Here is a 13,446-nt window from a genome sequence, read left to right on the forward strand (position 1 = left end):
ATATGAAAGCTTCCTGATATAGTGCAGATTCTAAATTGTTAAAATCCTGGCCCCTCGGGGGTCGGATGGGGCCACAATAGGGGATCAAAGTTTTACATACAAATATATAGGGAAAATCTTTAAAAATCTTCTTCTCAAGAACCACTGAGCCAGAAAAGCTGATATTTACATGAAAGCTTCCTGATATAGTGCAGATTCAAGTTTGTTAAAACGATGGCCCCCGGGGGTCGGATGGGGCCACAATAGGGGATCAAAGTTTTACATACAAATATATAGAGAAAATCTTTAAAAATCTTTCTTCTCAAGAAACACTGAGCCAGAAAAGCTGATATTTACATGAAGGCTTTCTGACAATGCAGATTCAAGTTTGTTAAAATCCTGGCCCCCCCGGGGGTCGGATGGAGCCACAATAGGGGATCAAAGTTTTACATACAAATACATAGGGAAAATCTTTAAAAATCTTCTTCTCAAGAACCACTGAGCCAGAAAAGCTGATATTTACATGAAAGCTTTCTGACATAGTGCAGATTCAAGTTTGTTCAAATCATGGCCCCTGGGGGTAGGATGGGGCCACAATAGGGGGGATCAAAGTTTTACATACAAATATATAGGAAAAATCTTTAAAAATCTTCTTCTCAAGAACCATTGGGCCAAAGAAGTTCACATTTACATGAAAGCTTTCTGACATAGTGTAGATTCAAGTTTGCAAAAACCATGGTCTCCAGGGGTAGGTTGGGGCCATAATAGGGACTACGGTTTTACATGCAAATATATATGGAAAGTCTTCTGATATGGACCAAGGTGACTCAGGTGAGCGATGTGGCCCATGGGCCTCTTGTTTTTTAGAACCGAGTTCCTTATGAACAAGCTACATGTAAACATTGTTGTGATTTACTGCTGCTGATATGTTTGTGAATGTAAGGTGTATCCATTCCAAGGAAATAGGGCCTTCTAGTAATTTAGTGTTAAAGTATGAACCACAGATAACTATCCCTCGAAACATTAAAGCAATATTGATTGTCATTGAAATATAACAGTCAATCAAAGATAACAATTAACAGATGATTGGTAATCATGACGTCTTTATTTACAAGTATGAACAAAAAAGAAAGAAAGAAATGACTGCATGTTTTTTTCATTATGGCGTTTTAAAATATTGTTGGATAAGATGAGGGTCTATTTTGCTACAAATGGCTGATTTGATATATATTTTGCAGGATGAGAAGCTGGAGAAAGAGAATCTTCAGAACTGTGTGGACATCCTGAGCAGTATAGAGAAGAAGTACAGTGATTGTGGACCTGTGTATGATTGTGTTGTTTTCCACGATGGATCCACTTGGAGGTAAGCTGAACATTTGTGTGTTCTGTACTTCAGTCCAATCAGATTTGTGTGTTCTGTACTTCAGTCCAATCAGATTTGTGTGTTCTGTACTTCAGTCCAATCAGAAATTGTTTCAGATAATTTGAGGACTCCAGTTATCATTTTCAGTAATATTGAAATGTTGATTCTGGTTCAAAGTTGATACCTGGGTTGTGAAAAGTTAAGGTAATAGTGTCTGAGATATTATAAGTTCAGCTCTATCATATGGAATGACTGTCAATACTAAGAGTCTTCTCATATCCACAGAGCTTTTTGTTAGTAAATGTTATTTCCAAAGTATTAACCAGTAGTCTCAGAAATTTGTTACGTTTTCTCACCTCAGGGTATTGAACTTTATAGTGTGTGATCTGTGTGAAACAGACAAAAAGTAAAATGTTTCACGCATTTCACTTTTATCATTGTTAGTCAGTTTGAATAATCAAATGTGAATTTTTTCATAAACAATGTTTGTAAATTGTTGAACACAGAGCGTGTGTGGACACCACAGAGAGGGGGGACCTGTGTGAGTGTAAAGTGCTGGCAAGCTTCCATGAAGAACGAGAGTTTGGCACTTTCAGTCGCATGGACATGATGAACTATACAGTTAATATATACAATGATGGGAATACTCTGGAGATAGTCACCAATGCAGGTATTCAATCTTAGATCTCGGTTTTATGATGTACAGTACACGACACGAGTTTTATACACCCCACCGTGGAATGACCACGGTGGAAAATCCACGGAGATACACCGTGTCCTCCGTGTTCCACGGTGTATGTTATTTGCGAATACACACAGCTGCTAAGAGCTTTGTTCTGGCCACGGGCGCCTTGCGGGAGATGGGAAAATGTGCCGCAGGCCAAATAATCAAGATAAGGATGGAATTTTAATAAAAGAAAAAAATGTCAATATTTTCCCTCCTGATACTTATATTGTTTTTCAGCATTTTGAGCCAATTCCAACGATACCAAACACTATATATTATGTTTTTAAGAAAACCTGGTTTTGAATTTTTTTTTCTTTAATAGTCTTCTTTCTTCATTAAAATATTCTTAAATTCTATGTTTAAATAATGCGTACTTGCAGGCAATTCCTGTTTTGAATGCGAATTAGTATATTCAGTAAATGAAAAACATACATGTACAACATGTGATAGGGATGTTTAATAATTACCGATGTGCTCTCTCTCTCTCTCTCTCTCTCTCTCTCTGACAAATGCGCTGTTTAACATAATTACTTCCATCATATTGTGCTAATATGCATCTTGACAAATATAACTTGATCCAATATAGAAATTAGAGCATTGTCGATTATTAACAAATTGGAATTAATTTATTACGTAATTAATAGAAGCAAAAATACAAACCATCGAATGATTTATTTTTAAAATCCCGAGTTAATTACATTTGACCGAGACTTATATTCGATGTACTTTGGTAGAGATTTTCATAACAAAAAATGTTCATCGGGAGTGTCTGGATAATGCAATGATTTTTGTATAATAAGTATATATCATGCAAATTCCTAGGATCTTTGTCACAGTATAACTAAATTACGGTTAGCTAGTTTGGATTTTGACTTCGTAAGAAAAGTGTGAAATATATTCGGTCGGCGCGATATCAGATCTAGTCTAAGATCACGGGTATTTTGCGCCGACCCAATATATTTCACTCTTTCCGCAAGAAGCCAAACACTTCTGTTGATTTCAAATACACGGATTAGCTGACCCCCATTGTTCTACTGAGGCGAAAACCCCTTCGAATTTGCATGGAATGTACAAGTTATACACAGGTCATTGTTATAGTCATACATCATAGTACCGCTAACCCGACAAACTTTTTTTTTTTTAAAATTTTGAATAAGTTATTGAATGGCGAAGTATGACCAAACTGCAGATTGAACTTTATAGAGCCCCGCGCTAACATTACTTATATTTTTCAATGTATCAGAAGGGGTATGTTGCCGGTTAAGTTGTGTAAATTTCTTGACAAGCAATAAAATAACAACAAAAATGGTGCGTAAATAACCTTAAATTGGGAGCGTGTGTGTGTGTGTGTGTGTGTGTGGGGGGGGGGGGGGGTAGTAATATGAAACTGTCTCAATTCCCCCTTCCGACTTCAATTTCTTAAATCGTGCAGTGGGTAGGTCGCTACAAGCTACAAGGCTACATCCTTAACTTTCAAGTTTTCAAATTACACCCTCTCCGATTCTACGTGCCTGTAATCAATATTTAAGGATGTAAATCCTCGGTGTCAAATGCAACTAGTTCATGAAAAAAAGACTAATATCAATATAAACAGAAATGACTTAACGATTATTTGCTTTTATTCATATACGCTATCGATTATTAAAATCTTTAATTTAATCTTTAGATGCATTAGATAATGAAATTTTAATAATCGATAGCGTATATGAATAAAAGCAAATAATCGTTAAGTCATTTCTGTTTATATTGATATTAGTCTTTTTTTTCATGAACTAGTTTAATTTAATCTTTAGATGCATTAGATAATGAAAGCAAGATTATCAATCATTGATTATAATATTCATGAATGTATGCAGATACGGGAAGTTTAATACGCTCAATATAAATCTTGAAAGTACAATTTCTTTCTGATTAATTATCCACCCCCTTTCAGTCTGATATTGTTTTTTATTTCCCATTTTGTTTTCTTTACATGTTAAATTTTTGGGCTGGTCCGGGTTAGGACTAATGAATGAGCCCCCCCCCCCCCCCCCCCCCCCCCCCCCCCCCCCTCCCCCCCCCCCCTTCTAAAACAATGTTACGTGCTTAGCTGTCTATCTCCTTCTCAGTCAAAAATAAAATAAAATAAATACATGCTATATGTACTGCAACATCATTGGATTTACTGGATAATTCTTCGATTTCACCTTCATAATACATGTTAATGCAAGCGGACTATCTAGGCTTCTTTTTTTCCATCTTCGCTAGCCGAGATTATTTGTCTACGAAGGCAAAGTTGACTGAAAACCCATTGCTAGCGGAGATGAGATGAATTTTACCCCCGTATTATGTTATAATTGACCAAAACCTAGTACGTTTGTTTTACAACTTTCATTTAGAAGACGCGCAAGTTTGTGAGTCACTGAATAGACGAGAAAACGTCTGCATTTTTATTTCAATCGTTGTCAACTCTATACTTTGTGGTATTTCAAGACTACATGTACTCAATTCAATTTATTGGATCTCATCACCATTATGCAATGGTATACAAAAATATAAAGACAAAAAGATGTTATATATACATTTAGTAAATAATACATGCGTGTAATAAAGTATTTATCAAGTTAGAAAAAAAACTAACTTAAAAAAACGTGTTATTATTAATGTGAAGTATGGGCATTCTAGGTAGGGGAGCACATTTTATTTTATTATTTTCTTAATGAAAGTACGGAGTTTTCTAAAGGTTTGTTTAAAAGTGAAGATATTCTTAATATTTATTTGTTTAGGTGATAAAAATTTGATTCTTTGCTCACATTGCATCACAGTGGAGTACATAATGAAATTCATCTCCAATGTAAACATGTACATGTATATAGCTGACCTTAATCACATATTCCTAATCACAATGAAAACTTTACGTAAAAATAAACCATTGCTTATGGTACACATTTCTTTGAACTGCTATTTATCAAATTGAAATTACTGGCATGTGATTGTCGTTGTTCATGACCCTTCTTTTATTTGGTGAAATTGTGCTGCACGTGCCGTGAAACAATGTACCGACGAGTGGTAGGAATAACACAGGTGTTATTATATACAGGATGTCGAGAATTTGGGCGTTTCATAAAAAGGTGTGAACGTCTGCAGGGAACGTATCATTAAACAACAATTACAAGAATTGAATGATTGATAGCTAATTTCTAAATAAGTAATGGGGCGGGGGCATGCATGCTGGCTAAGTGAAAAGGTTTATGGGGTGAATCATTTCTGAAATTATTTCTTTGTTTTATCACACGGAGGTACACGGTGGCATCGACGGAGGTACAGGTGACATCCACGGAGATGCGCGGTGGCATCCACGGAGATCCTCCGTGGACTTCAATGTCTAGCTCGCGCGGAAAAATAGGACTTCAAAGGTGCCGACAATTTTAAAGGTCCACCGTGTTTGGGGCAAATTTGTTCCACCGCGTTGCGTGGAACACGCATAAAACTCGTGTCGTGTACTGTACATATAAAATTGAATTATTTTATATTTGCTTACGTACATGTAGATCAAGTGAAATATAGTTTTTTACTTCTGCAGATATTTAACCAAGTTTTTCAAATGACAATATACAATTAGCTATACATGTGTACATACACTGCTTAAACATGTTCTTGGATGCATTTATGTCATGTACATGTAGAAAAACAAAGCACCGGTTTCAATGTAGACTTCATTGTTTAGGAGCCCATGCTTCCCATGTAGCGGGAATTACAGCTGGATATTTCCCGGACCAACCAGAGAGAAATGGAGTATCACCAGGGGCTCAGATTATCTCCATTAAAATAGGAGACACACGACTGGGCTCAATGGAGACAGGGACCTCACTAGTCAGGGCTGTGAGTACATCAGAACTGGGGCTGCTTTCTGTAAACATGGAAATATTGACAGGCTGATAGTGTGGGCTTTTTACATTGCTGAGAAAGTTGGCAAGTGGAAATTTTGACAACTTCTTTGTGTCTCAAAATTTCAGTATAAAGTGAGTCATCAGCTTTTGAATATTACATGTCTGGTTTAATATTGATGAATTAAAAGAGAACACCAATGAAGCTTTGCTTGAGCAGCTTATTTAAATCAAATTGTAATGGTGACTGCTCAAGCTTTCAAGGCTTTGAATCCTTCAACTGTCATGTAACATGTGGAGGTTATGACTCGGTATACAGTCATCCATTGGTAGTTTTGACAATTAAAAAATGTGCACAATGTATTCTGCATTGAAGAAAATGAAATGAAGAGAAATTCATATTTTATATTGATCAAAATTCATTTCATTTCCTTCATTTAATGGAGTGTGCAATATTTATATGTGTGCAATATTATATAAATATTGTATGTAGTTGAGGGAAACATTGAAAATTTTCACCCACATGCAATATTTGTTTTATTGTACTGAATGTTAGTTATTTAAACAGCAAAGCAGAAAAACTTACGTCTGTTTACACTTGATCAATCACTGTCATGCGACATCTCATATATCGATACGGTTATTCACATTTATTACAAACGCTATAAAGACATCGTCTAACAATCTACAGCGAACCGTACGCGCTTAAATTTGACGCATGTGATAATATTTTATAATATCACCCGTTGTCAAGTACTGTTACCCGTTGCTAGATACTATCACCCTGGAGCACGTGCTTTCTGTTCTCAGAGGTAACAATATGTTCTTTCAAATGTTTCTCGACCAATCGGATTCGAGTATTTTACATGAAAGTATAATAAATTCATTTGTATATCATATCTGCTGTTAAAGTTCGGAATGGTTGTTTAGAAATGTTGAAAAATTTGACAAGTGGAAATGTTGGCAATTTTATGCCATTCATGAACATTACCACCTCATCAATATTTCTGTTTACAATACTTGATTTATTTGTAATTTCTATCAGTGTCATTAACACGATGAATAATCGTATAGGTACCTGTATTTTGTGATATAGACAATATGTACATGTTGAAGTATATAATACTGTTTTACAGATGATTAAGGTGATAGAACACAAATGTGATCTAGTCAATTACAGTTACGGAGAGTCAACAAGCTGGCCAGATTCGGGGTAAGTACTGTAGTTTATGTCATTCAGCAATTCAGATAACATTAAGGACTCTAGAAATTTATGGAATATTTCAGTAGGAAAAAAAATCTTGTTTGGTATTTTTGATAGAGTTTTATGTATTGAGTTGTTATAGACAAAGCTGTCTTAGAAAGGGATGTAAAGGTTTTTCAATTATCTAAAGAAGAAAAATTCCAGGCTTTGTGATGTTGAACATATCGATATTTACAATTGTATAGATATTCAGGCTGTTAAGAATTGCAATATACAGTGTGCAGGAATTGCAGCTAGCAGGTACAGACACGGTATAAGACCAAATGTCTAGGCAGGGAAGGAACTCTTTTGTTCATTGCCAAATTACGATGACACTGAATTTTTATACTTGCATGTATCATTTGATATAGTTTTTGTAGGCTGAATGTACATATCTACCATTGGTAGGTTCATGTTATCAACAGGCACTAATCATAGTGATACAAATATATGTACATGTATATTGAATATTTGTAGATTGTTGTTCATATTTCCTACTGTTACAGGCGTGTGGTAGATGTACATGTATATTGAATATTTGTAGATACTGTAGTTGATCGTATTTCTTACTGTTACAGGCGTGTGGTAGATGTACAGTACATGTATACTAAGATTTGTAGATAGTTGATCGTATTTCCTACTGTTACAGGCGTGTGGTAGATGTGCTGTCAGAAGCTGTCAATAAGCACGGGGTGATCTTTGTCAGCAGTGCAGGAAACAATGGCCCCGCTCTCTCTACTACCGGATGTCCCGGCGGAACTACTAGTGCACTGATAGGTAGTGTAGGCCTTGTAACTGAAATCTGAATGGACATGTGTGATATAAGAAAAAACTTGGTCTTTAACTGCACAATACAGGGGTGTGATTTTTCCTCTTTTCAGAGGAAATCCTCTGATTTGCTCAATTTTCGAAAAAATGAAACACTCTGGATTTGATCTAAAGTGGCAGAAAATGATATTTTTCCAGGTAAGGTGAGGTGTTTTCCTCCTTTTTGACTAGTTTTTCTCTGATTTCTGAGGAATTCAGTCACACCCCTGACAATAGTTCAATCCATGTTGAAGGAATCTTTGGAAAAAATAAATGCTAAATAGTCTTTCCACACTATTTTTTAAGGTTTCTGGGATCTATGTGAAATTTTTATAATTAAAACTTTTTCCAGTGAGTTTTTCTCTACATTGTGATACTGCATTCAATTTTTAAGAATTAAACGTTTAATGACTCTGTCCATGCAGTGTCTTTGAAAAGATGTGAACAGATCTGAGAACCTATTCATAAATTTTGTGAAGCTGAAATATTTTAATTTTGAAAAAAATATGAAAGAGTGATAAAGTTTGCTAAAAGTATAAAAAAAAAAAAAATAATGCTTGTTAAAGAATCATCGTGTAATATTTGGATGATATACACATAAAGCTGTAAAAAAAAATTGTAGGCACTTATAAAAACATAATATTTTTATTTCATACTTGAAGTTAAGCAGTATTTTGAATGTGTTTAATAAGAGAAATCACTGAGTTGATGTTTTGATAGATATCCGAAGTTAAGCAGTATTTTGAATGCGTTTGATAAGAGAAATTACTGAGTTGATGTTCTGTTTGTACAGGAGTAGGAGCCATGGTATCCCCAGCTATGATGGCTGCCCAGTACTCTCTAATGAAGAAACTTCCCAGTAACCAGTACACCTGGTCTTCCAGGGGACCCACGTAAGTACACTGCACATGTTGTGTGAAGTATTTTAGAAATTATTATTGTTAGAATTCAAAACTTTGAGTGTGTGTTTCAAATCCTGTTTTAAAACATGCCACAAAAAGCAAATCAGATGGATGGAATGCTAGCTTTAGGATTTTTAAAGAATTCAGATTAGCTGTACTCATGAATGTGTCCGAGGCAGAATACACAGAGTATACATAAATTCAGTTGCATTGAGAAGATGTGAACGAATAACGAAGTGATAAACAAAACGAATTTAAAAAAATAAACAAATACATTGAAGATCAGTGAATAACTGGGTGGTACAATTTGTATTTCACTTTATAGATTTAACAGAGATCTTCAAGTGACTATAAGTGCTAAACATTGAAGATCAATGAATAACATTGTGGTACAATATGTATTCCGCTTTATAGATTTGACGGATTGAAGATGAGTAAATACATGTAACAGGGTGGTACAGTATGTATTCTAAATTCATAGATTTGACGGAGATCTTGGAGTGACCATTAGTGCTCCTGGTGGAGCCATTGCTTCGGTCCCTAACTGGACCCTGAGAGGCAATCAGCTGATGAATGGAACCAGTATGAGTTCTCCGAATGCTTGTGGCTGTATAGGTTAGTGTCTGATTGTGTTATCATGTTCTAGATTATCATATTCTTAAATGGTGAAATCAAAAGATGGATGTCAGAAAAAAAATCTAAATTCAAGTACATGTAGTTTGGGAAGAGGGATTAAAGCTCCTGAAAGTTTCAGTCATCTGACATCAATTACATGGATTTTTATGCTCCCAAGATTGAAGATCTGGGGGCATATTGTTTTTGTCCAGTCTGTCATTCTGTAATTCTGTCATGCTGTCTGAAACTTTAAACTTGCTAATAACTTTTGAACAGTAAGTGCTAGAGCTTTGATATTTCACATGAGTATTCCTTGTGATAAGACCTTTCCGTGGGTACCAACATTTTTGACCCTGTGACCTTGGAGTTTGACCTACTTTTTGAAAACTTTAACCTTGCTAATAACTTTTGAACAGTAAGTGCTAGAGCTTTGATATTTCACATGAGTATTCCTTGTGACAAGACCTTTCCATGGGTACTAAACCTTTTGACCTTGACATTTGACCTACTTTTAAAAAATTGACATTGGTCATAACTTCTAAATGGTAAATATTAGAGCTTTCATATTGCACATGAGCAATTCTTATGACAAGATCTTTCTACTGGTACCAAGATATTTTTGTCCTTGTGGCCTTGGCCATCTTTGGAATTGACCATTATTGGGGTCATTTGTGTTTCACAAACACATCTTGTTTTTTTTTATGCCCCCGGAATCTAAGATTTGGGGGCATATAGTTAAAATTATAGTTTTTGGTCTGTAGCAAAAAACTTTAACCAAAAACTTTGACCTTGGTCTTATCTTTTACACCATAAGAGGTACATCTTTCATATTTGGTATTTGTATTTCTTGTGGCAAGACCTTTCTATTGACACCAAAATCTTTGACCTGATAACCTTAACATTGACCTGGTTCCAGTTTCTTGTGATCCGTTGGTGTCAGTGTTTCACAAACACATCTTGTTTTTCTTTGAAACAAATGACCTGTTTATCATATATTTTTAAAAATGACATTTGAAGATTTCATGTACACAAACAAGAGAAAAGGTACATGTTGGTATGTAGAATGTTATTTGTAATTGTACAGGTACTTGACAATCAATTATGGTCAACACTCATCACATTTAGTTTTGTAGTTTTTAGGAGTAGGGGGTTGGGTCTTGATGAAAACTGTATAAATGTAGTGTTTTGTCAGGCATTGAGCCTATGGTCAATTGATACACACACAAAAACCAAAGAAAAAAATATCGATATCATAGGGTTTTTAAATTATGTTTTCAATTAATACATGAAATATATTAATTACATGGAAATAAATAGGGGAGGGGGGGAGGGGGTCAATTTTATTATGTCATATTGAATTTCAACAAGAATATGAAGATCCAGTTTAGGTCAGAATCAAGAATAAGTATGGATGTAATGGGATATTTCACAAGGTGTGTATTTTAAACAAGAATAAAACCTTTACAAACTATGTACTTCACAGATTTCTGTATTAACATGTGTCTGAGTATCTACTACTGTGCTTAATGTAATGCTATATTTATTTTCACTTTCTCTTTATATGCATGTACATATACTGTACTACTAGATACTAACATGCCTTTTCTTTTTCAGCACTTGTCCTCTCTGGACTGAAAGCTAATGATGTGGAATACACACCTTTCAGTGTTAAGAGAGCTCTGATTAATACAGCGGCCCCTGTACCTAATATAGAAGTGTTAGCACTAGGACATGGTCTTGTACAGGTAAATAATTGTTACATATATATATTGATAGTCAGAAAGATTTAAAGATGAGATCAGATATAAATATAATAGATACAAATATGGCAGATCTGTGTTGGCATATTAAAATACATGTAAATGTTGGAGCTATGTTTGAAGGAGATTTGAATGAACACAAGATGATATTAGAGCCTTGTTTAATGGAGATTTTAATGAAGCTAAGGAAATGTTGGAGTGAGCACTCAAATTTGAGTCTTTGCTGTAAAAAGAAAAAGAAAGTGATAAAAAAAATTGAGTGTGATTTTCTTAGTGGTTTGCTAGAGGGGAAATGGAAATGAATGAATTATAATGCTATTCATGATATTTCAAATTAGCCTTATACATTGAAAACTGCTGACACCTGTGCTATCCGTTTCACTGGGTATTCTGACTTAAATTCATTCTCAATTTCATTGTTTTATAATTGATAAATTTGTGTATTGCTAAAAATTTCACTTATACATGTACATGTGCAATGTTTGACGATATCATTTGATAGTATACATGTACTTGTAGGTGGAAAAGGCCTACGATTTCCTCACTAACTTTGCCAAAGAACAAGAGGTAAAAGTGGAATTCAAAGTTACCTGTGCGGACGGAAAGCGAGGAATCTACCTTAGAGAACCCCATCACTTCCGTAAACCTTATGAAACGAAATTAGCAATTGCACCAAATTTCTTTGAAGAGCATGTTGAACCGGAAGAGAAGATAAATTTTTGCATTCAGTTTAGTTTGACCTGTGATGTGCCTTGGGTGCAGCACCCCTCCCATTTGGAACTGATGAATGTCGAGAGACTGTTCAGTGTCATGGTGGATCATCAGGGGCTCAGTGAAGGTGTTTATTTCACAGAGGTATTTACAGTTTTGATATTGCTGTTTAGAGAATGATGAATTCTTTTATTTTAATATATTTTCACATGTTTGGTTGAGGTAATGAATTTGTGTATATATGTATGTTCATACCTCAAAATTAATAAAAAGACTAGACCTCACAAAAATGATTGATTTTAACAGGATAAGCATTGGATACTAAAAATTGAGATATTGGAAACTTAGTATGATAACATGTACTACCATAGATAAATCTGGATGGAGTACTAAGGTATATGTATATTTTATTTAAGCTAAAAGGATTTGATGTGAAGTGTGTGGAGAAAGGCCCAGTTTTCCGATTTCCCATAACTGTGGTAGTGCCAAGCAGGTAAGTTCTGTTTAGGAAGTAGCTGTTCATTTCTGTTGTAAAGCTCATTCAGTAAAATAACTCGTGTTACTATACAATTATTAACAGTTTTCTAAAGGTCAATATGATGCTTTAGCAATCTGAGATGTATGATATTAACAAACCCCTGAGAGTAAAGTGAATATTGTTCTTCTGTTTAAAAATGTGAATAATTATTATGTTCCCCAAACAAAGTTTGGGAACATATTGTTTTTACTCTGTTTCTTATTATTAAGGTCTTCCGTCTCCTGCGGAAGACCTTACTATTATTGTTCGCGTTCTTCTTCTTCATTATTATTATTAAGGTCTTCCGTCTCCTGCGGAAGACCTTACTATTATTGTTCGCGTTCTTCTTCTTCATTAAGGTCTTCCGTCTCCTGCGGAAGACCTTACTATTATTGTTCGCGTTCTTCTTCTTCATTATTATTATTATTATTATTATTATTTTCCTTGGTAGTACATGCGTTTTTCTCAGCCATTTCTTGATCGATTTTCACGAAATTTTCAGGAAAGATGTCTTTTGGTAACGAGACTTTGCTTGCAAAATTTCGTGCTTGATGGCACTTCCGGTCACGAGTTATCTCTCTTTTAGTGACTTTTTGAAGGGCCTTGTTGTCCACGCATCTCCTCCGTTAGTTTTGAAGCTAGAGTCTTGAAATTTCTACACAAGATAGAGTAAACATTTTAGAAGATTTGTGGGGGATTCGATTTTACCAGAGGCGATTTGCCTAAACGCTCGCCTGGACCTGAAAAAATGGATGCTAAAATTTTTCGCCGATTTCGGCGATTTTTGACCTTTGATCTCCAATATCTTTTTTCTTGCAAATATTTTGTTAAGACATGTAGAACAAAAGTTGTGTACATTTACGAGATCTTTTCGAAAATATCCAGATTTAGGGGCTAGCCCCTTAAATTAGGGATCTAGAAGGGCTCAAAGTCTAGATCAAATATCTCAAAAATCG

At 35.0% G+C, this 13,446-nt stretch overlaps 1 protein-coding gene across 1 annotated transcript in view; it reads left to right on the forward strand.

Moving 5' to 3' along the window:
- LOC125659353 (tripeptidyl-peptidase 2-like) overlaps positions 1–13,446 on the forward strand; it is a 49,069-nt gene that overhangs the window by 12,415 nt on the left and 23,208 nt on the right. The window contains exons 4-13 of the mRNA XM_048891009.2: positions 1,218–1,342; positions 1,849–2,012; positions 5,776–5,930; positions 7,072–7,148; positions 7,828–7,955; positions 8,779–8,878; positions 9,369–9,502; positions 11,117–11,247; positions 11,782–12,117; positions 12,390–12,466. Of these exons, the coding sequence (XP_048746966.2) occupies positions 1,218–1,342; positions 1,849–2,012; positions 5,776–5,930; positions 7,072–7,148; positions 7,828–7,955; positions 8,779–8,878; positions 9,369–9,502; positions 11,117–11,247; positions 11,782–12,117; positions 12,390–12,466 (1,427 nt within the window). The remainder of the gene's footprint in view (positions 1–1,217; positions 1,343–1,848; positions 2,013–5,775; positions 5,931–7,071; positions 7,149–7,827; positions 7,956–8,778; positions 8,879–9,368; positions 9,503–11,116; positions 11,248–11,781; positions 12,118–12,389; positions 12,467–13,446) is intronic.

Source organism: Ostrea edulis, chromosome 9 (genome assembly GCF_947568905.1).
Source record: "Ostrea edulis chromosome 9, xbOstEdul1.1, whole genome shotgun sequence".
Taxonomy (NCBI): domain Eukaryota; kingdom Metazoa; phylum Mollusca; class Bivalvia; order Ostreida; family Ostreidae; genus Ostrea; species Ostrea edulis.